At 49.0% G+C, this 24,153-nt stretch overlaps 1 protein-coding gene across 1 annotated transcript; it reads right to left on the reverse strand.

Annotated features, from left to right (window-relative positions):
* Positions 1-1,426: 1,426 nt before the first annotated feature.
* CECR2 (CECR2 histone acetyl-lysine reader) lies at positions 1,427-23,966 on the reverse strand. Its single transcript, XM_014870038.2, has 15 exons — positions 23,834-23,966; positions 23,261-23,365; positions 22,600-22,649; positions 20,174-20,343; positions 19,254-19,331; positions 14,349-14,505; positions 10,552-10,681; positions 10,226-10,263; positions 10,049-10,140; positions 9,648-9,774; positions 7,799-8,232; positions 6,604-6,732; positions 5,697-6,516; positions 2,841-4,221; positions 1,427-1,999 (listed from the first exon to the last, which is right to left on the reverse strand). The coding sequence occupies exons 1-15, from the start codon at positions 23,887-23,889 to the stop codon at positions 1,720-1,722; spliced, it is 4,047 nt and encodes a 1,348-aa protein (XP_014725524.2). The 5' UTR covers positions 23,890-23,966; the 3' UTR covers positions 1,427-1,719.
* Between the last annotated feature and the right edge of the window lie 187 nt (positions 23,967-24,153).

Genomic DNA, 24,153 nt, shown 5'->3' on the forward strand with positions numbered 1-24,153 from the left:
CAGAGAAGTGAGGCTCATTGGGCACTAACATTGCAGTCCTCCCTTTTATCAACTATTTCAGGAAATAATATTTCTGATCTTTTAGGCTTTTTGTTCTTCCAAAAGCTTAAGACAGAAGGAGCAATGGCTCAAGTCAGATGCTATCTGTAATTTATTTGAACAGCTCTGCCTGCTTGTGGTAGATCTACACAGCAGGACAAAGGCAGTACAGTCGTGCATCCTGGTGCAATCCAGCTAAAGATGTGGGTGATGACACCATCCAAGACAAGAAAGCAGACAGAAAAATTCTCCAGAAACTGGAGACAATATCCCTCCTCTAGCACAGTCTAAAGGGCATGCTGCTCTGTCCTTCTCCTGCTGCCATACTCTGATTCCTTGGCAGATCCTCTCTTTAACCACTGTCCTCTGAATGAGTGCTTGAGTGCTTTCCAATTCACCTGCAACTTGCAAATGCCAAATCCAACAAATGGCTCACACTGCAGTAATTCTACCATTCCCCCAAAGGCATCCTTTTGCTCTTCCTCCTCAGCAAGACTGCTCAGGAAGCCTGTGGCACTTTCTGCTTCACTGCTGCTAAAAAGTGAATCTAGCCCAGGGTCAGAGAAAGAGGTGGGGACTTGGCTCCTCTTCTCAGGCAACAGGGCAGGACAGATTTGCACAAAATTTGTTCTACTGGATAGGTGCTGCTCCACCTGCAGCTGCATTGGTTTCACCAAAATAAGTTTTAAGATGACCAGTCATGCCACTTTCTGTTTTCTAGAGCACACATTTCTTCTATCAGAAAGGCAGGGAGAAGGGTACTACACTAACAGAAGGGACAATGCCATGGGAGTTCTGCCCTGGTTTCAATTCCTGGTCCTGGTTTCCTTGTTCCCCCATGATGACAGGAGCTGGAAGTGCACTCAGGCCCTGGATCCAGAGGGGTGGAGGTGGGGGTGAGAGAGGAAGGAGGAAGAAGGCTAGAGAAAGAGGAGGACATGTTATGCTCCTGAACAATTCCCACTATTAAGTCAACCAACCATGGGGTTGTGTCTTGGTTGCAGAGGACAGGAAGGAGGACAGCAAGTCATCCATCACATATTTCCTCACCTCTCTCCAGTCCCCCCAAACCTTCACTCTTATCCTGAAAGATTTCAGTGTGATATGATTGTAAACAGTTAACAATTCCTCCAGTGCTAAGCCCACTACAAGCTGGGCCCACCCCCTCCCCCATTATGTACAATACATTCACGAACAACAGAAATTTATTTAGAAAGGCAACAGGTTAAATTCTGTAAACTGGATCCAGCTCCAAAACACACACACGTTAATACTACAAGTAAAATTCCATCATCGTCCTCTTCCACCCTGAAAAATATACCTGAGTTTAGCAGTCAATGAAAGTTTCCACCCCCACCCCCGCCCTCCCCACCCAAAAAATCCCTCAAACCCTGAATGAGACGCAGTCTGCAGTCACCAAAAGCCACTAGTTTGGGGTGCCCTGTGGTGGTGAGCCAGCTGCTCGGCTGGCTGTGGGTTTCCAACACAAAATCCGGCACGGCACTGTGTTCCACAGACCCAGGAAGCTCCATGCTGCTCGGGTGAGGGGAGGGTGGGAGCAAGGCCTGCCCCTCCTCTCTGTTGTCCAAATCATGTGTGGCTTTTGTCTTCATGAAGTCCGTCCTTTCTTGGACTAGCTCTGCAAGAGGAAAAAAGAGTTGGAGGCTTTAATTGACAGTTTTAGAAAAGAATAATCTTGTGATTGCATGCAACCAGTTCAAAGCTAACAGCAGTGATCTGCCCAAGTTCACAGCTTCCTCCAGTTCTTCCCACCCTCATCAAACACCGCAATCCTTTAACCACTGGGAGAAGAAAGACTTGCATTTCAGCTCTGCTCTCTCTAGCAGCCCTTACTTGATCCAGAGGCAGCGCTGATGGTTTTTGTGATGTCAAATCTTCCCGGGACATGGTTGCTATAGGCATCTTCGGGAAAGGAACTTGAGCCTGATGCATTTGCATTCTGGAGTCAGGTTGAATGGAGAGAGTTTTAGCACATGAATGTCAGGAGCAAATCCCCACTCTTGGTTACAACTACTTCACTGAAGGCATACATGCAACATTAGCATACAAGCATTTGTCTTGTATATTCTGTCTGGCTTCCCCCAAAAACACAGCCCTCAACCCATGCCATTCCCTGCTTTAAGCCAAGTTCCCTGAATACTAGAAGAAGGAAGGACTTGATGCTGTGATGATGACAAAACAGTAACAGTTAAGGCACATTCATAAAAACTGAACAAGGAATTGTTGGAGTAGCAGTGTTTTCCACTTGGGAATAAAATGTAATATGCAGTCTCAGTGAGAAGTAACTTTCTGTGGTGGAAATTTGACACAGAGTGAAGGGGGAAAGCAAGAGGAGGGAAAAAGAGGGCAACATTAAGGATGTTCATAACAAGAGGCAAACTTCCAGTTTAGTCAATGACTCTGCCCCACTACAAGCAAGATTAAATAAAACATTTGCAAAGAAAATGGCAAGAGTCCATACGATTAAGAGATGTTTAACCCTGGATGACACATTAACAAAACAGTCAGGGGAAACTCAGCATTGGTATGGGGATGGATGGAGCAGGCTAACAGGTTCTCCATGACAGCGAGTGCTCCTTGTTTTAAGGAGATGCAATGAGACTCTCTCTCCACCTTAGCACTCTTACTCCAAGAGTCCAAGAGCCACCTCTTAGCCTTTCAACTTGACTTGCCATCTCCTGTGACTTGAAATCATATCCCTTCAAGGGTATCCAACACTGATGGTCACCCAGGCATCACCCCCCTCCCACTTTGCCTTCTTGCAGAAAACACATTCTTACCCCGAGGGTCTATACAAGTCCTGGGGTGGCCCCCCCATGCCACCTCCACTGCCTCTCTGCTCCATCAGCAAGGCCTGAAAGTGACCCACGTTCTCCTCTCGGCAGCGGTACAGGGGGCCCTCCTGAGAGAGGCCATTGGGCTGGCTGGAGGCTGGATGATGAGACAGGTGAGCATTCATGGGCGATCCATACGTCCTGGGCTGGAAGTGGCTGGCAGGATGCCGGGATCCATAAGGAGAGCCAGTCTGTAGCATCACCCCATGGGGAGGGAAAGCCGAGGGGCCGAATCCCATCCCCGCACCCAGGTGTGGCGGGGGGGCTCCATAGAGGAACTCCCCCGCTGCCACCGAGCTCTGCCTCTTAGTGGCTGCGTTGTGGTTGTCCAAATCAAGAAACTCTTTGGGACTCTCCGGTCTTTCCTGGGACTCCTCAGACTTCTCATCTTCAGGCCCCAGCTCCTGCCCATCGCTCGGAGAAACCTCTTTGGCACTTGCTACGTCCATGCGGTTGGGAGAGGCCAGGGCGGCGCTCAGTGCCTCGCAGCCCTGCAGGCCCCGCTCTGGGAATGGGGGCCTGGCCAGGGGCGGGTGGGCACTGGGGTGCCCGCTGGGGCTGGCCTGCGGGTGGAGAGGTCTCTGCCAGTCCGAGTAGCCCTGTGGGCAGCCGTAGTAGGGCGGTCGCTGGTAGTGGTGGTAGGAGGGTTGGGGCTGTGGCTGGTAAGGGTACGGCATTCCCTGGGGCGGCCGATACCGGGGGAAGACGCCGGGGTGGGCGCTGCTCGGCTGGAAACCCCGCGGGGGAAAATGCTGGGGATGGGAGGCAGGAGGAGGTGGCTTCCCCCCCATCACGGGGCTGAACCCCTGCAGGCCCGGGTTGATGTGGTACCGCCCAGATGAATTCGGGTAGTCCAGACCAGACATGTAGAGAGGATGAAACTGGTTGGCGGTGGCATCCACAGCAGGGAGGCCGGTGCCCTGCCCCATGCAAGGCACGGCTGCTTCGGGCAGAGCCTTTCCCCCGGCGCAGAGGGGCTTCTCCAGCAGGTTGGCAGCCAGCCCCTTGCCCTCTGGGCCGGCTGCCGGCCCCTCGCCCGCGGCCCCGTTCTGAGGCAGGGGAGCCCCTCTTTCGGAGCTGGGCACCAGGTCCCTCACGCAGCCGGGGTCGCCGGTGTAGCCGCTCTCTGCTGACCACGCGCCCTTGCCCTGGCCTGCCTTCAGGTCGCCCTTCACACCGGGGCCGTCCCCCTCCCCATCCGGGGGCAGGGCGCGCCTCGGGCACTCCATGGGCAGCGGGGGCTTGGGATGAGGTAGGAGTTTGGCGTAGGCCCCGTCGGGAATGCTGATGCACTGAGCCTTCTCGTCCATGCCTGCTGGTGTCTCCACTGAAAGAGAGGGAAGAAAGTCAAACACACATCTAATTTTTACCAATTTGGGAGATCTTGAATAGCTGCTTCTTTTAAAAGTGCTCTTTTCAAAACTGCTCGTGAGGTTGCATCTCCCTCTGAAAGATGGCACAGGTGGACACTGCAGTTACTCCCTCTGGAGTAACACGGCACATGTGTTTGGTCTGACACAGAGGTGTGCAGGGGCTGCCTAAAGGAGAGGCAGAGTTGGGTTCCACATGACAGTGACATCAGGTGTTGGTTTCAGCTTGATTTCAGGCTGCCTTATCCCTTCTGGTCATAGAATTATAGAATAATTTAGGTTGGAAGGGACCTTAAAGCCTCCTGCCATGGAGAGACACCTTCTACTTGGTCAGATTCCGTCCATCCTGATCTTTAACACTTCCAGGGATGGGGCACACAGCTTCTCTGGGCAACCTGTATCAGTGCCTCACCACCCTCACAATAAAAAAATTTCTTCTTAACATCAAATTTAAGCCCACTCTCCACAATCTCCATTTGCATCCACCTTGGGCAGCAGCACCACCACACCCTGAAATACTGCAGAGCTGATCACAGCCATATTTTTACCAACTGTGGTTTGGAGATGCAACTGCCCTGTCCTGCAATCACTCAGCTTTCTCCCCCGTCTCTGTTCTATATCCAGCAAGTTAAATTATGATGATAACTTTTAAGCAATGCCACACAAGGAAAGAGTTTCCTCTTAGTGCAAGGCACACAAGGGACTGATAAAAGATACAAGGGTTTTGATCTCTAGTTTACCAGCTAGAATTAATGAAAAAAATTTTTTTGATCTTTGAATTTTTTTGATCTCTACATTAGGTTTTATTTTTAAGTTTGTTTTTTTTATTATTATTATTATCTGTAGTTTACCAGATAGAACAAATGAAATTCAACCAGAAAGAAACTGGTGAGGGCATGCATGACATGCTGCCATCCCACCTGAACTGATACAGCTGCTCAGGGCTTTTGGGCAGTCCTGGTATGTGAAGATTTTAAGATGTTGAGAGCTCATAAGGCAGATGTGCATTTCAGAGGAGAAGCTGCACTGACACACACTCAAAGGAGTATATTTAAGGCATTTATTCACATAACATCTCCTCTCCTTACCTAACTCTCTTCAGATCCAATTTTTATATTAACTCCAGGTGAGCTCTAGCAGCATCACAACCTATGCTTTGAATTTGCACCTCGTGGCACACTGATAACTTACAGGTAAAGCTGGGACAGAGGGGGACCTCTGGCAGGCTACAGTGAAACAAAACAGTCCTAGAAAAACCTAAGCAATGCTCTGAGTAGAAAATATATTCCAATTTAGATTCAAAAAAATAAAACTGTGTAAAAAATTCTCTTCCCCTGCAAACACTTAAGGAAGATTTGAATTATTTTCTGAGCGGAGGAGGGGACAGAGGCAGGGAAGGTCAAGTGCTAGCAGTGGGCACTCGGGGCGTTACCTTGGTTGCTGTCCATGTCCATGGTCTGGCCGGTTGGATCCTGGGAGCTGCCGTTGCCCATGATGGGTTTTGGGGGTTGGCCACCAGCGGAGGCAGCGTGAGCCAGCTGGGGAAAGGGCCCGGGGAGGTGCGGCGGCGGCGGCTGGCGAGGGTGGTAAGGCACGCCCGGCGGGCACACGCGGGAGGACAGCTGCTGCATGGCGATCATCTCGGGGCTGTCCAGCATGGAGTCCCCGCCCTGGCACCCTCTTTGAACCTGAGGCGGTCCCCCAAACAGAGCAGCCGGCGGCTGCGGCATCCTCTGACCCGTGCCTTTCCCGGGAGGTCGGATGTACCCTGAGGGAGGCACCCCGTGAGGTAGGAAATTCGATTGCTCGCTCCACTGGCTGGGAGGCAGCGGCGGCCTCATGGCCCGGGGGTCCATCATATGACCCAGGACACGGGGCTGGAGCGAGGGCCCCGGCCCCATGGGCGCCTTCTCCTCCGGCCCCATGGCAGCCTGGCCAGCGGGGCCGTGGCTGCCGTTCCACAGGGCCGGATGTGCACGGTTCAGGTACTTGTAGGGTCGGTACATGTGTCCTGGGGGGACCTCGGAGCCCTCCGGCGGCTTCACCGGGGGCCCGTTGTGCCGTGGCGGGAGGAAGCCCTGCTGGAACTGGGCCGGTGGGTAGACGGCGTCGGGCGGGGGGCCGGCCACTCGCCCCAGCTGCAGGGAGCCCAGCCGGGGGCCCAGCCCGGCCACATGGGCCGGTGCCGCGCACGCCTGCTTCTCTGGAGTGCCCAGCCGGTGCCCGCGGTGCTCGCTCAGTCCCACGGCCGGCTGTGGAGAGAGGCAGGGGGGGGTCTCAGTGACAGGCATGGAGCTGTGGGGCCGGGGATGCTGCACCCCTCGGCGGGAGGGCCTTACCTGCATGGCAAAGTGCTGGTGCTGCTGGACCGGGTCTCCGGGATGGGGCTCGGGCACTCGCGGGGAGCCGTACAGTTTTGTGGGATCGGAGCCGCACAAAGGACCGAACGTTCCTGGCACCGCTGGTCTCTGAGGGATGGGGAGGGGTGCAGGGGGGAGAAATAAAACAATTTGTGAAGTGCATAAAAGCAGCAGAAATAGTGCAGGGGAGGGGGAGTAACCACACAAATAAGCAGCTGGACTGTTTTGGAGGTACAGGAAAACCTGTACACTCTCTTCCAGGTGGTGACACAGCCTCATCAAAGCCATTCTGTCACACCTCAGCCATTCATCATTCATAACTTAAGGCTGCAATACACTGGCCACCCAAACACTGGGGAGCAAGCAAGAAGACTGGAGGGGGCAGTGGTTTGCTTCAAGAAGAGGAATGGACCACAAGAGTATGGAAGCAGGAAGACAACAGGGAATGTATTGGATTTCCTTCAAAATACTCAATGCCTCCAGCTCTCCTACTGCCTCTCACTATCTGCAGCACAAGGATCACTCTAAAAATTTTGTTTGAACTTCAGCTAAAAGGGCAAGGGATAGCCTGGATCTCAGGGGAACAGCAGATACAAGCCATCACTGGTTAAAATAGAAAAGGCAGTGAAGGATGGGTGAGGAACAGCCCAGAAGGGAGGCAGAACAGGTGGCATTCAGAGAAGAAACGCTGGGCTAAAGATAGGTCACTGCTGTAGTCCAGGGTGGCCTTTGTTTGATTTAGTTTACTGCTTTTATAAATACTCAAGGCATGAAATGTAGTAGTACACAGATGGCACGAAGTTACCAGGCATCTGTAAATAATTGAGAAAAAAAGAAGACCAGCTTGTTCAGCTTCATAAACTGGGGGGTAAGGGAAGCAATGTTACAGCCTTCCATGCACGCAAGGGCTACTCTCCAAGAAGAGAAGAGAAGTGGGGGAATCAGTTTGTGCAAGCCTACACTGGGACATGCCCGCCATGGAAAACATTAGGAGATTGCCCTCACCTAAAGTGGCAAAGACTTAAATGTATGGGCTGAAAAATTTCACTTGGAGGAACCATAGCTCTGACCCTTTATCTCTGGGAAAAGGCTCCTGACACGCACTAAGGATTTCATGGTAGGAAGTGTCATTCCCCCTTACCTCCCTCAAAGGACAGTGGGCACTGCTCCTTACCATCTGCCCAGGGTGTGGCACAGGGCTGGGCATGCCGCCGTACTGCAGGGAGCGGGGGAAGCCTCGCCCGTTGGAAGGGCCCACTTCTCGAGCACTCTGCGCTGGGTTGCCACTCGGGTCATCTACAGAGGATGAAGAGAAGGAGGAGGAGGAGGAAGAGGAGGAAGAAGCAGGAGCTCTGGAAGTAGCTCGATATGGTGGAGGTTTTCCTCCATTTTCCAGGCGTTGCTGTCTCTTGGCAGGCCCATCTGGGTCTCGTGATCGAGTCCAGACGCTGCCTGTGCCGGAGCGGCCGCTCCGCCGGCTCCTCTTCTCCCGTCTCCCGTCCTCTCTGATCCAAAACTCCTCATCCGTGTCTCCATCTTCCCCAGGGAAGTGCTTCATCATTGCTCGATGGAAACACCTCTCCAAGTTGTAAGCCATCTTTGTATATTCTGCAGACAAAAACCCCCAAGAATGTCAGAGCCTCATAGAGAGAAGCAATTAAGCAATTATACAGCATCAGATAAATCATCTCCACTCTGCCAAGTTTCTCCAAGGAAGACTTTTGTTCCTAACTAGTTGGCTTTGGTTCCTAAACTCCATAAGCAACACCGCATCAGTTCTGTTCAGTAACCCCACTGGAGGACAGGCACACAGGCATGACAAAGTACCACTGGCAGCAGGGCCTGCAGAGTCAGCATTAACTCAGTGTTCCAGCCTAGTGCCAAGAATTACATTAGGAGGAGCACCACCTCTGCTCACAGAGATGTGTGACCTGCAGCCAGCCAGCAAGAGTGCTGAGAGAAGAAATGTGAACTTCCAGCAAAGCTATTTGATTGCTTTCAGAGGCTTTTCTTGGACTCGTTCAGATCTCTGCTGTGGGCCACAAGACAGAGGAAAATCAGCAAACACATTTATCCATGTAGTTTCCAAAGCCTTGCTGACCCTGACACAAAAGGTATTGCCAACACCAGTGTTCCCACTGCATCATTTCCACGGGACAGTTCTGCTGAGATGAGCTTTTACTTTTTGTTGAGTGGATAGGAAGGAAAAGACATGGGAGAGGTGCTGGTGAAAAGGCCTTGAAACAAGTCACTTTCCAGTTGTTCCCACTAAACTAACCCTGAAGTTCCTTGAGGAACAGAGCTCTCCCAGCAGCAGTGCAGGTGTGCTTTCATTTGCAGCCAACAGTAACAAGCTGATTTGTTCTTAATGTTGTTCTCCCTTTCTCACCAGGTATTGCTGGTGAGACAGTCTGCAGTGATGACCCACCATATGGGAACTGATTTCTCATCTTAAGAAACTGATTTCTTATCTTTCTTAATTAAGCCAACACATTGGCATGGCAATTAAACCCAGGACTTCCCATTTGCACACCCATGTTATTCCTTCAATAGCCAAGGAACCTAAAAGCTACATTTTCCATCGAAAGGACAGCATGGTTTACTCCTCATTTTCCTGTGGTACCCAACAAACATTGGGAGTTCACCAGACTCCCAATGCTTTTCACAGTCTGTATTAGTTACTATGAGGAAAAGGGGCACACTGGCACACATCAGCACATGAAGAAATGAGCTCAGAAAGAAACAAACAGACTCTCCTTTCTTGGTATATTCTGCCTACACCATCTACCAACATGGCAGTCCTTAGCATGCCATGCATGCCCCAATTCAGCATGACCAAACTGTGCTAAAAACCTCACTAAAACCCAATGCAGGTCTCAGTATCTATTGCCCTTTCATCTGGTCTCTCAAAAATATTCTGAAAGAGAAGAAGCACAAATCAAGCACTGGTGAGGAGGATGAGGACACTGCTTGCTTTGGCTGAGCACTACAAACAGATGAATTTAACATCTTACTGCTCTTACCACTGCCTTCACCGTTGTACTTAAGACAGTTCCTGAACATGGTCTTCATATCACCCACAAATTCATCCTTGGTGCAGTACTGACCTCCATTCAACTTCTTCTCCATGCTAGAGATATCCATGGGGGCCTGGAACAAAACCAAACTTCTCTTCAGTTGCAGAAAGCATAGTGGGACTTAGAAAGTTAGAGCTCAGAGAGGGTATGGGCAGCAGAGGATGCTCTCAGAGAGGCAGCCCATCCATCTTTGGTTTTCTTGACTTGTAAGGCTAGAAGGGACTGCCAGAATCATGGAGATTGACTGTGAGAGTAATACAGCCCATAAAACTTCAAAACATTTCCAAAAAAACTGCATGCCAGTCAACAAAGTGCATCAGTCAAAATGGCTGGGCCACTTCCCATACCTTAATGATCTGGTAATAGTTGGGAGCATAAGATTCATCAACGGGCTCCAAGAAGGGCCAAGAGTCCTTGTGAGCCTTCACCACATCTAGAACTGGCAGTAGCAAGAGAAAAGAGACTGGTTACACTCACACACACAGATAAGTATATCACTTTGTGAAAGCTGGGGTGGGACTAACCTTTGTACATGGCTGTGAACTCATCATCCAGTTCAAAGCTGTAATAAGAAGCACCACAGTGAATATGCAGACTGAGGATAGATAAGACATGCTCTGTACTTCAACTTCTCTTCCACCCATGCAGTGCCATAATGCTGGCAAATAGGCCTCATCACAAACACTCCTCTCATATGGCCCAAACCCAGATGTTTCTCAGCTTACTCCTCTCTCACTGTTCTCCAGCCTCACTTCTCCCTCTGCATTCCTGTGAATGATCACACTCCTCTCCTCACTACACTTACTGTTTCACTGCACTTGTGTGCTGCAATGCCCCATTGTGTACTCACATATCCTTGGTCCTTCTCTCTTCCCTGGCAGGGGAACTGGGATCCAAGTGGGAAAGCTCAGGGGGGAGCTCCTTCCCCTGTGCCAGCAGCCAGGCCCGCTCTTCACGAAGCTTCCTCCTCCTGGCCCGTTCTGCAGTGGGAAGAGATGAAAATAATATTTAACACTCCTTGCCTACATCTTGCAGGGAAACAGAAGGTACTCCTGCAGCTCTCAAGAACTCCAGGGAGATGGTCTTGCTCTTTCTGCAAAAGCAGAAACAGCCCAGGAGCAGGTGAGGTGAGAATACAGTTCACCATCAACACACCTCATCTTCCTCACTTGGTTACAATCACCAATTTTGAAGCAACACTGTGACACAGATGCTGCCTTAGACAACTTCCAGAAGTGGTGTGGCACAAAGAGGGAAGTTCAACACTCAGCCCTAGGCACAGTTCAGCACTATGGAAAGAGCTGGCTTGTTGTTATTTTCCTTTAGGGACTTCACCTCAGGCAGGTGAACTTGAGGCAGCTGCCTTTGCACTGAATGGGATGAAGAGCAATGCTGAGGGAAGTCATACCAGCTGAGTGGCAATGAGGAACTGGAGTCATTATTATCCTCCATGGCTGGTTTTGGGAAGATTGCTCAGGTAGGTCTTCATGGGCAGCAGCCAGAGGAGCAAGTTGCCACACACGAGGGCCACTGGGACAGCTTTTGTTTAAAGAAGTGAGCCACGGGAAGAAGCAATGCTGGTAATATAACTTGTGGTTTGCAACCAGACAGCTGGATAACAGATTGCTTCATAATAGAAAGTTTATGGGTTTTTATAAACCTCATTTCCTTTTTCTTATAGGAAATCTGAATTCATTTGACTTGCGAAACACCTGTGGTTGGACCAACCTTCTGTAGGAGCAGAATTCTGTGAAAGCAATGTTCAAGGAGAGACGTCACAGGAACAGGCCACATCAGGGAACACCCAGAGCAAAAGAAAAATGAGGGAGGCTTGGCTAACACCCTCTAGCAGAGGCTCTGCCTTTGGAAAATGCCAACTACTCAAGAGGTACCAGCTCTGGTGGAAAAATATTTATCAAAGTCCTACTCTCTCAGTTGAAAACAAATTTGAGATGGGGCTTGAAAGCACAAGAAAAGTAGGAATAGCTACAAGGTGAATGTTTGTAGAGACATCCATTGGTAGATTTGTCAAAGACTGGTAAAAAGAAGCCTGAATTTCCTGTTAGAAGATTTAGGATTGCACTAAAGTCAGGATTATAGGACTTGCATCTAAAATGTCCTACAGAATCTAAGATAACTGCATGACCAAAAGTCCAACACCCAATTTCAGGTAACAAAATATCTGAGCATATATCCTTAGATGGCATTGCAATGGATGCCTAAGTGAGAAAGCTGAGGAAAACATGAAGTGATTATTTAGGTAGTAAATGGAAAATCTCATGACAACAGCAGCCAAGACATAAAGATTGTGTAGATTTTAGAAATCCACCAACATCTGCAAAGGATCTGACCTGGTAAGCTAACAGGATCAAGGAGTACTATCTGGTACCAGACCTCAGTCAGGATTAATAGCAGGAGCCTTTACCACAGCTAGGGACTAGCACAGTGTGTTCAAGATCACTGGCAGAGCTCATTCTCATACTGTTGGCCTGGGTCAAGTCCTACCCGGCAGCTTTCAAAATCTAAATAATTCCCTAAAAAGTACCTCAACCAGCTAGAAAGTCATACATGTGAGAGATTACGTTGAACCAGCATCTGGAAAGAGAACTGGGAAACTGTAACCTGCTGTTGTGGTAGAAATCTAGAAAGCTGCCTTAATTTAGGAATTCAGGAGAGTACAGATGGGCCCAGCAGGAAACTTGCTACCTGGGGGGTGGGTTGGAGTTGAGAGAGTGTAATTTCAGGCTGGAAACAAGAATGTGATGTAAAAACAGGAATAGCATCCAAAACTGAGAAGAAGGTGAAATTCATCACAGAGAAGATATTTCACATCCCCCCTGTGACAAAAGGCTATATAAAATTAATATTATATTCCAAACAGACTGAATATTGGAAGAAAATACTTGTTACCCTAAAATTTCTGTTGTTGGATGTCCAGTTTTAACAAGTCTGAACCAAGTAAAACAAATGACATAATTTTCAAATCACTTCCTCTCCATCATAAGAACTGTCATGACAGCAAATGCTAGTGGTGGGTGTGCTTGGCACTAAGAAAAAAATCATTAAGAAGCCAGTTTTACCTGGATAGCTGCTGGTTCTAGGAACAAAAAATACTGCAGTGATTTAACTGAACAAATCAACATGAGCTTTGCAAACAGCTTTTGCATCAGCTTAAAAGGAGACTTCTCCTGACTAAGCATAAATGGACTAGGGAAGAGTTTAAACTAACTGAAAGAAACTGCACAAAAGAAAATTAAAGCACCTCTGCCAATAAAAGTATGAATGCATACTGACTTGGCTTAAAAGAGGCTACTACTCAATTTCATGCCAGTTTCTTTGCATGGCTCTGGTGTCTTTGAATCGGATGATGTAATGATTGCATTTACCCAGAAAAAGAAGTGGCTTATACCAAAACAAACTATTTTACAGGAACATTTGTCTTTGCAGCTCTTGTGGAACTTCAAGACTAATTTTGTCTACAGAGATGAAGCATTAAACCACAGAGAATATGCAATTTGCCAAAGGAAACAGGTATCTGTGGCAGACATGGAAGCTGGATGAGTCTCAGTTTAAAGCACCTGATTAGCTCGGACTAGCAACCAAGAATACACAAAGGCCAAGGAAGTAATTGGTTTTTCTAACGGTTAGAAAGGTAAGCAGGTAAAAGAAGCTATTCTTAGATAACATCTGGCCTCCTACCAAACATCTGGTAGCAAACTGTTTCATTTTGGAAAGTTTACAAGGTTTGCATGAGCCTAATCTTTTTTTTCCTTTTCTGATTCTTTATCCACTTAGAGACTCACGATACTGATACTCCGCCACATTGCCAGAGTTCTGAGGATGTTCAGCCCTTCTGTAGAACTACAACAGTCCAGCCAGTCACTTTGGGTAAAGCAGCAGCTAAAGGAATCCCCCATAAGGGAGGCCAACAGAGAGAAGGTGATCAGAAATGAGCTTGCCCTGACACCCACACCTACATGTACTCGCTGACTGCCTGCTGCCTGTGCCTTGATCTGATATATTAAACACAACATGGCTGCTTGTTCCAGAACAGCTTAAATCAACATTTAATTCATAACCACAAACATTTTAGACTAACACTTGAAATTGCCACTTCTCATGCTCTATGTAGCCTAGTCCCTTCATCTTTAGTTCTCCAATTGATAAGGCCAGTAGCAATATAAAAACATTACTCTGGTTACTCCCATGTTATCCCATTCCCTTTCTCCTCAAAGGGAATTCTTCTTTCATCTTGCATTGGACCAAAAGAACCAAATGCTGTCCAGTGACAGCAAAGTCAGCTAATCCTGCACACAGAAATCACAACGACACAAGTGGGGAGAGAGAACTGAGAAACAACATGAATAGCAAGAGAAAAAATGGACAGCTGGGGCAAGGAAGAAAAGTAGCACGGTTTAAAGGAGACAACACAGTCTAAAGATGCCCTAGAGAGCAGCCACCAACACTGAGAGGACAGACAAAGGAAAAGAAACCACAGTCAGACCAATTTATCAGAGGTAAGTGCATGAAAAGATTTTCATTAGCAAGTCTGGCAGGGGAGGAATGCAAATGGAAGACTTCAATTCAAGATCTCAAGATCTTGATTTTGAAAGCTTCCACTGCTGCTCCACACTGGCCACACGTTACCTTCCACTGCTTTGACCTTCTCCTCCATCTCCCTCTTCCTCTCCTCCTTTAGCAGCTGCTCCTGCTCCCTCTTCTGCACTGCTATAAGGATCTGGCGCTCCTCCTCTTCCTCTCTGCGCCTCTGCTTCTCCATTGAGCTCAGCACGTTCGGGGTGACCTGTAACAGAATGATGCACCAGAAACTGTAATGCACTGGCTTTTTGAGAGCCCAGCAGAGGCAGGTTTACTTTGAGGAAGTATTAAAGCACACCTACAATGAATGACTGGGAGGAAAAAAAAGGGAAAAAAAAAAGGATTTGTATGCATGATTTCCTAGATGAAAAGCAACATGGAAAGGGAAGTTATTTGTCAAGCAATGAAATCCTACTGCTACAAGGACAATGGAAGGAGAAGCGATGGGTTAGACAAGCCTCCGTTCTGCCAGGGATGCACCGTGCGCGTTTCTCTTCCCTTCTGGGCAAAGGATTCAGGCTGTTGACACCTTTACACAACACCTCTACCTCTTCCAGCTAGCAGAGCTCTGACTGCAAGTGTGAGAAGAAAGAACTACTTTGCCAAACCTGTCTGTGCTGCAAAACACAGAATACTTCAACAGGAAAAGCGTCTGGTACAGCCTTGCATCAAGGTATCATTAGGAATGTTTTCCTTTCCTGATCAAAATTTCTGTGTGCTAATCTCCCCTGAACTGGCTCTCGTTTGTTTCTTTAGACAGTTTTCCTGCTGGGTCCCAAAACCAGTTCTCTCATTCAAGGACACCTGGCTCTTTATTGCCCCACTTTCTCACCTCCCCACTGCCAGCAGGCTGCAAGGCTGTGTTTGATCCTGCTTAAGACCGGCAGGCTCCTCAGACCAGGGACTGCCTGCTCCTATTTCTCCAATAAAGTATGAGGCATGTATATGAAGTGTGGAATTATCTTTATTACCTTAATTTAATTATAAAACAAATTTATCAGTCATCCACCAGCCACTCCTACCCCTGTGACAAAGATATGTGTGCCTTATCAGCAGGGAATATCAACCAGGGAGGAACAATGTTCACACAGTTTGCTCCAACTTCATTTTCAGGGAATAACCAGCAACCACCACTTAGGCAGAAGGCATTTCCTGAGGATTAGCAATCAGCCGGGGTCCACTGGCTGCTGCTCAGACCATCGACTTCTCCAGACCCATTATTAATCGCCAGGAAAAAAACTCAAATATTCTGGCACCACGATTACTATTTTGTCCTTGTTTCATTGCCCAGGAGAGGAACTTGGGGGTGTTTTGATGAACACCTAGAAATGTTGTCTGGCTTCACTGTACATTCATTCCCCTTCTGCCTCCCCTTCCCCTACACAGCCCTGTGCTGCCCTACAAACTCCCACTCCAGTTCTCTGTAGATGAGCACCATGCATCATCTCCAGCAGAAACAAAACATATTAAGAGAACTATGCTTCAACCACCAACAGTCACAGAGAAGTGTCCAAGAGAGGGTCATGGGACTCTTGACAAAATTAGGACCATATCCTGCATTTAGGGACAGATTGGGAAATAAGAACCACCTATTCTGTGCTGATCCTTTAAGTGAAACCCAGAGCTTCATCTCACCACGAGAGAACCATTCTCTTCTTTTTATGCCTTTTATACCTATTTTATACCTTTGTCAAAATGTTATTACTTTACTTTGTCTATCTCTTTCCTAGGGAAATCATACTGTGCCTTGAGAAGCTGGCTAGCTTCTCTTCACAATCAGTTTAAATTTTGTTTCTCAACCCCTCATTCCGTCCAATTATTCCTAGTTATGCTCTTCTGGGTGAACATAAATTCTCCTTTTCTTCAGTGATATTCCAGTCTTTACCCTATGGACTTCCTCAGAGACACAACACTCCCACATTTCTACAGTTAGATTAAATGCTTTCTTATAAAGCAATCCTTTCAGTTCCCTGCAATGATTATTCCAGGTCTCTCTCTCTTTCCTTCCTGATCAATATCCAAACACCACGATGCCCAGGATTGTACTATGACAAGGTCAAGTACCTAGAGAATTGGGTTATACATTTCCACTTTTGATTATTTTTATAGCCCTTTCTCAAAAGCTCTGCCATCTGATTTGCTACTCATGAGCTGCAAACAAATTCCTTTCAGACCTGATCCTGACCACTGTCACACAGTTTTCCTCTCACTTTCTTGATAAATCTTTAAATTGCAATAGGAACCAAAAGAGTCAGGTTCTGCAGTAAGAGAAAGAGGTGAGCAGGAACCAACCACCAAATTTGATATGTCAAGGTATTTTAATGAGGATGTGACCATCAGCCTTTGCATTCTCAAACCAGTAGATGTAAGCCAGCCTGGCATTATGATTTCTTTGATTGTTAGTACACAGGTGAGACTTTCACTTTCCCTGAATTAATACAACTTCCACCATTCATGTCCTATGGAAATAGGAACACAGTGCTCAAACCAGGACCTCTTCAAGCCTACAGGGCACATTCAGCACCCTATACTTCAATGGCATGACACAGGATCCTAAGGATGCTCTAGATCAACCACCACAAATATGGCATCACAACAAAGCACTTTTAAACAAAGGAGAGGGTGTCATCCTACCAGACCTAGAAAGCAAAAGGAACAGCAGAAGCCACAAACATGGTGTAATGAGCCCCAAGGACTGCAGTAGACACAATTGCACTTAGTCCCTGCAGCACTTGCAGGTCAGCAACAGTGCTGCATGGGCTCTTTGAGACACTTCAGGTGCAGAAACAAGCTGATTTTCAGAGGGACCCTCTGCCTGGTGTCCCACCTAAGTCCATTAGGGATAAGTGTGCTCAACTCAGGGTTAAAAAAAAATACACAAACACGAACCAGTAAACTCCTATTGGATGAGTGGAAGCAGACACTTATTGGAACAACAAAAGCAAGAACCAAACACAAGTTAAACTTCCTTCCTGCCCAGAGAGATGGCAAAAGGACGCTTCTCCAGCTTCCTCCCCACTCAGAGGATAAAAACCACCGTGATCACGGCATCACCACCTCCTTCCCTCCGGCAGAGAGCACTCCAGGACACAACATCACCGCTGTCCCCTGGCCCTGGGACTCTGAAAGGACCAAACTTCTGCCTTTAGCTTTGCTCTCCAGCCTGTGGGTATCAGACTTCAGGGGCAGAAGGCGCGGGTGCTCCGAGTGCCCCGGCCCCTCATCTGCCAAACCCTCCCTGCTCAGGTTTCCGCAGCGCTCTCCTAATGAGGGTGCTGCTCAGGCAGCTCTTAATGAGGAGCTAATCTGAACCACCTGTTGAGAAATCCCCCTGCAGGATCAGGAGCCCTTGGAGCTGTTCCATCTCCAACTCAAGCAGCAGCCAGGAGAAAGGGCTCACCTGCACAGGGCTGAGCTTTCCTCCTCCACACTCGCCAAGTGCCCACCCTGGCTTGAGGAACAAGCCATCAAACAAGCTGGCACCTTCCCTGGCTGCCCCATGGCAGGGATGGCTGCCACACCCTGCTGGGGAGCAGCGTGAGCATCGCTGTTCTGGCGCTGGTTGCTCCCTGTGTCCCGGCACAGCGGGTGCCAGGAGGGCCCCCTGCTCGCTGGAAACCTTTCACTGGCCCACAGGCAGCAATTAACAGCCCTCTGCTGCCACAGACCTGGAGCACCTGCGGTACTGATTAGCATCATTCAGGCTCCATGTGTTTCCCACTCCCCTCCTCCTCTGGGATTTCTGCTGCCTGTGAACAAACACGTGTCCCTGTGCTTCCTGCATGGTGGGCTTTGCAGAGAGCAGTTCTGGCCCCAAACTGACCATCGCTGGGGTCTTATTTTCCTCTCAGCAGGCTTTTATCTGCAGCATGATGAGAGGTTCTTCCTTCCTTTTATTTATCTGTTCTAAGCAATTACATTTATTGCAGGGGGAACTGTACTTTCTCCTTTGTTTTGGGGGAACCTCTCACTCTGGCTCACATATTCCCTGCAGCCAAATTTCCCAGGGTATGACAAAACACCAGGTACTACGTTTCCATTACATCTACAGTGAGAGATTATGGTCCAGCCTGGTAGAATTGAGACAATTTTTCCTCCGGAGCTAATCCTGTGTTGTGTGACCTATTGCTCTGGCTAGCAGTTGCCAATTCAAAGACCCCTCATCTCCACAGCCCCATGTCCCTGCCTGTGCTGGCATGCCTGTTAGGGGCTGTGTGGTGAACTGGATCGGAAAACTGATCTACGTTAAAAATAACCCCGACCAAAGAAAAAGGTTATATTTAACTCCAGTCATTTTCCTGGGTCTGGTTCACTGCACAGACCCTCAAGCAGCAGCAGTGCAGTTTCACTGATGGGGTGGAGAGGAGATGAGGGTGAGGAGGCACGGAAAGTGCTGTTTGAGCCCACAAGGCTGCAGTTTGATAAGCATTTCTTTAAGCAGCCTAAATTGTGACTTCCATTTCCAGCTGACCCCCTCCTAGCTCAGCTCCATACTGCATCAGTCATTCTCTCCCTCGGCGCTATCTACACCCTCATGTGTTTGCAGCCTCACGTTTTCCCCTTGGCTGAATTTCTGTCATTTCCCTTTGTAAGCCGGTTCTTCTAGCCCTCTCATCCTTCTTCAACTTTTCTTTGAACTGCCTCGAATGTGCCAGCACTTTCATTGAAGTGGAATTCCCCAGACTGAGCGCAGATTTCCATATGCAGCTGCAGCGGGCTCTGCGGTGAGGCCGGTTACCTCTGCGATGCAGAGGGCAGCACCTCCCTGCTCGCCATAGAAACCCCGGGTGTCAGCCTGCCTTTGACGGGCATTACCACCCATCTCTCTTTCAGCACAGCCACTTTCAAGCGACTCCTTCCCGCTGAATAGCGATGCTGCTGGTTTATTTTTTCCCCCAGGAGGCATCTGCTCTCGCCTCCCTCCTTCGTCCTCCCCCTCGCACCCCCCCTCACCTCCTGCTTGATTGGTTTGATGGGCTGATGGTCAGACATCCACCTGGGAGAAAACTGTGTCCGCTGCAGACGCTTCTCCTGAAACAGGGTTGAGAATTGAGGGAAGGAAAAAGAGAGTGGAGGAAATTAGGGCACATCGGTGACACTGGCAGGAGAAACTGAGGGCTAGAAGTGACCATGAAATCCCTATTAGCTTTACAAGGGTAACAAACAAGCAAACTGAACTCAATCCAAGAACATCGCGCTGACTGCAGAGCCTGTTTTACAAAGCCATCGAGCTGAAGGATCCCTTTCCAGATCTGTCCCACCTGAAAACATTCAGCTGATGGACAATACCCTTCAGAGTTTTGGGGCTCTGATGTACCAGCTCAAAGCAGACTTTGCTAGGACAGCTCAGCAGACAGTGCCCATTCAGCAGAACCAGCAGAGAAACGGCAGTAAAAGTGGAATCACGGGCAGTTTGCATAGAAAAGCCAGGCTGTAAACTGCAGCAGTTCAAAAGTACAGAGATCCCCTGCTAGCAGGAAAGGGCCACAGAACACGGCTGAAGACAGTAACCCCTTCAGCCATCCTGCCTATACTGGCTGCTGTGCAACCATGAACCAGAACGTCGAGCACCGACTCCAGCACTGCCACAGCACGGGGGAGAGTCTTCTCCCCATCCAGAAACTCAACAGCCCTCACATCCATGGCACTTGCAGGCTGTAGGTGCAGGGAGCAGAACGGGGTGACAGGCTGGGGAGAGTCTTCTCCCCATCCACAAGCTCAACAGCCCCCACATCCATGGCACTTGCAGGCTGTAGGTGCAGGGAGAAGAACAGGGTGACAGGCTGCTTGGATTTAGCTCTCCTTCACTCAGCAAGCATCCATGCTCTTGGAAGCAGTCAGAGAGAGGTAAACAGGATGTCATGTCTCCTCACCTTCTGTGCAATCATGTTGCAGATCTCCGGCAGGAAGTCTTCACTCAAGAGTTTGTAGAGCTGCCTCTCTCTAAGGGAAGTCCTCTCTCTGAAGCTCTCTGTGACCTGCCTCCACTCCTCTTCCGTCTGGCACAGCAACCACCATGTCCCACGGCCAGGCCCTTGGGACCCTTCAAAAACATGAAAGGATGTTATCTCCACAGCAGTTATGACTAACAGCTCCTCTCCATCCCTTCTCTTCTCTCCTCGGTCTCAGGAAGAGCAAAAGACACTGGGAATGGCCACTGTTACAGAAAACATTCCATTTGCTACACACCCAAAGCTGTCTTTGTGCACCAGAAGCACTGCTGCCTCTGAGAGTGATGCCAAGATAGAGAGGAAGTACACAGGTGAAGAAATAATGGTGGCACATGGCAACACACGGGTAGTGTGACATCCTTGTATCAAGCCCACATTCCAGTTATTGCAGACTGGAGAAAAGAATTTAATTTGTTTCTTGTAATGGTGGCTGTTAGCCAGAGCAGGACATAGGGAACTGCAAATGCCTGATTTGGTCTGGCAGCAGAATAAAGCCATCAAAAAATAATGTAATTTGAAATAAGCTTTTTTTTTGAAAAGCACTGTAAACCATTTCTGCAGTGAAAAAAAAAAATCCTCCCGCTCCCTGAAAATGAAACATTTTGTTTGCAGGCACTTGAAAGAGTAGAAGAGGAAGCAAAGGACAGGGTTCATCAGGCTGCCAGATGAGGGGGAAGTTCCAAAAGTTCACATCCCATCCCTGCTCGATCCAGAGTTGGATTCAAGCAGATCACCCACTGGTCTGAAGCATGTCCCAACCACCAAGACACTTTGAGAGCTGTTTCACCTTGTGTGAAACATTTGAATATTAATTGTGAAGGAAGGGCTCTCTTGCATTGTGGTTGGAACACCCACCTGGAGATGGGGAATGTGGTTCCTGCTCCACAAGTGTTTACACAGAGCAGGGTTGCAAATTGTATGCTTTTGCCTCGGGATGCTCTCTAAGAAGAAAAAGGTTGTGGCCTTTTTGGGTTTTTTTTTGAGTGAGGAAAGTCTTGAATCAAACACCTTCAGGCTGAGGCGTTCTCAGCTCCCTTCAGACTTTTTTACGGCTAACTACAGACTCTCAGAAAGAAAGCAATGGTCATCAGCACCACTGGTAGATGTCAGGCACCTTCTGACAACATTTTCAAGCAAATTAATAATGAAAAGTATAAAGAAGTAAAGTCCTGAACCTGACTCTGGGCCCTTTGTGGATCTGAGCTGCGAGTGGCTCCGACATGCAAACTGTCAGGTTGTCCTAGGAAGACTGGAAATCTGCAGGCTCCCTCCAGTCCCTGCCCTCTGTCAGGTGCCTGGGGTGCTGTGGCAGTGGCACAGAGTTTATGCTGTGAATGCACTGGGGACTGGTGAGACAGCAAAGGTCCAGCCATGTGCTGGTTCTGCTACTCTGGCTACACAAAGCCATCCCTTGCCCACCTGCAGTAGGGAGTTTACCTGCATCCTGCCCCCAAAGCCTGCATCCTTGCTTCCCATTCCCTTGCCAGCTGCCCACAGACACCTCATTTCAATAGCAAACAAGACTAAGGCACTGTTTTGTGCCAGCAGAAGATTACTCTGCAGCTGAAGTGACACAATTTGCTGGAAGACAATGATCTGATAAAACCCCCAGCGTCTCACGGCATCGCTCCAGAGCAGGGAGCAGCCGGAGTAGCCGCCAGGAAATCTGAAGACAAAGGGCAAAGGGAAGGAGGCATGGGAAAGACAATGCCACCCTTGCCTTTTATTGTGAGGCAACAGGCAGGCTGAGTCCCTGGGTTTTGTGGAAGCCAGTGGATACACATGTATGACAAATGAGTCCCAGCTCCCTTGAACTCACTTTCACATCATGTTGCTAACTCGCTTTTTGCCTGGTTAACCCTTAGCTGGGTACCCCCAAGACATCATTTACCACTCTCAGCCACCCAATGGCCATGAGGAAGGAAAAGTGAGAGGATCAAAAAGGTTCTTCCTTCCCTATCTTAGCATCACTGACTCCACTCTTCCCCATCTGAAAAAACACACCTGCTAACAAGAAAGGTGTGTTTTCTACCTCACTGCTGGATGACTGAGGACCATTCACAGCCAGCTTTTTTAGGTGTGCCCTTGAATTCTAGTGTATCCCAGTAGGTTAGGTTTCTTCATCCCGAACTCAGCCATGATAAAATGAGAAGTCTGCAGGTGCCCAGGCTCCCAGCTACCAGGCAGTCTGTAACACAAACCCCTCCTTCCAAACTTGGCCCCAACCACCAGCAGAAAGACTCTCCTGAGAAAGGCTGGGTTGTCTCTCAGGCATCTCTCTGGGTTTTGATTATTGAAGAGCCTTATTAGCTGGTGGTATTAACCCTGATACTGCAAAATCTCTTTACCATTTCTTATCTGAGTCTCGTGGATAAGCAAGTTTTCTTCTGCCTTCTCCCTACCAAACAAGAAAGAGAAGGAGTGATACAATAAGTACATAACTTCACATCACCGAAATGCAGCTGTTTCTGAGAAGAATAGGGAACACCACAATTATTCAGTGCAGAGCAAAACCATGAAAAGAACACTGCAGAACACACATTTGATATATACTTTCAAATATATATTTATCATAGCTTTGTAAAATTTTTATAAGTGAAAAGGTTCAGTATGAACTTTGGCAGATACAGTATCTCAGCTCTTATGGGAAGCATCCCAAAATTTATATGGACTCAAGTGGCCAGGATTTCTGGCTTCAAGCCACACAATGAAAGTGTTCTTTATCAGGAGCAAATCCCCTAGCATCGCATGGTAGAACTGCATTTGAAGTGTGTTGGTTGGAAGAGTGATGCCCACTGTTTCACCAAACTTCCAGCTCAGTCAGAATTTGCTTTGGAGAGCGATCAAAGCATCCACCAAGTCTGAGCTTGCTTCACTTCTGAGTTGCATTGAAATTATGCCTGCATGGTATATACACAGTTATTGGGGGAACCCCAAAAATACATTATGCTTCCCTCTGGGAATGTATGTATTTTACGTCTGTTGCAGGAAGAACCAACCCTTCCATACCTCAGCAGATTTTCCTCCAGTAGTTTTTTCCGCTTTGGAGGTCGCCCTCGTCTCTTGCCTGTTTTCCCAGGAACATTTGGGGTGTTTGTCTGCCCACCACATCCCCTGAAAAACGGCAAAACCACCATGAAATATCCACCGAGCAAGGGAACCGAGGCTGGCAGGATGGGAGAAGGGCACGGAAATCGCAACAGCTGCTAGGAACCCAACCAAAGGAGGGATTAAATCAGAGCAGCAACAGGACGGGGAGGGGAGAGGAGGGATTCCCACTGGCTGGGAGCCTGATCTGGGAGCCGCCGGCACGGCACGGTGCGGGGCAGACAGGCAGGAATGCGGTGGGGCAGGCAGCATCGCTCCCACAGCAGGCTCTGCCGGTGCCACAAAGGCTGCGGCGACACAATGCACGGCGCGGGGCAGCTCCCAGCCTGCTTGGCAACTCCGCTCCCGCCCGCGCTGCCCCTCTCCAGGCCCCGCTCCCCCCCGGCACAACAGCAGTCAGGCGGAGCCCCCTCCAGCCGGGCTGGCTGGGCTGTGCCCCCAGACACGGGAGGGGGTGTGAGCGTGGGCTGTTACCTGTCTGGAGCCAGCTCTCCGTTGGTTTTGCCCTGCACCGGGTCCTCCTTGTACATCCGTGTGCCGTAGAAGTACCAGTACAGGGCACCGCTGCTGTCCTCGCCCAGCGGCTCCACGCGGAGGCTGTCGGCGTCCAAGCCCTGCGCCCACCGGGAGCCCCCCGCCAGACGGTGACAAGTTGAAGAGCGGCCACATTGTCACACAAAACACGATGACACCCCCTCCGTAAACAACTCCCTCCCTCCTTCCCTTCCACCGTGCCACAGCAGCAGTACAGCTGCTCCTCCCGGCCGAGCTGGGAAAATGTTACTCCAGGGGGA

This window comes from Sturnus vulgaris, chromosome 5 (assembly GCF_052056855.1).
Source record: "Sturnus vulgaris isolate bStuVul1 chromosome 5, bStuVul1.hap1, whole genome shotgun sequence".
Taxonomy (NCBI): Eukaryota; Metazoa; Chordata; class Aves; order Passeriformes; family Sturnidae; genus Sturnus; species Sturnus vulgaris.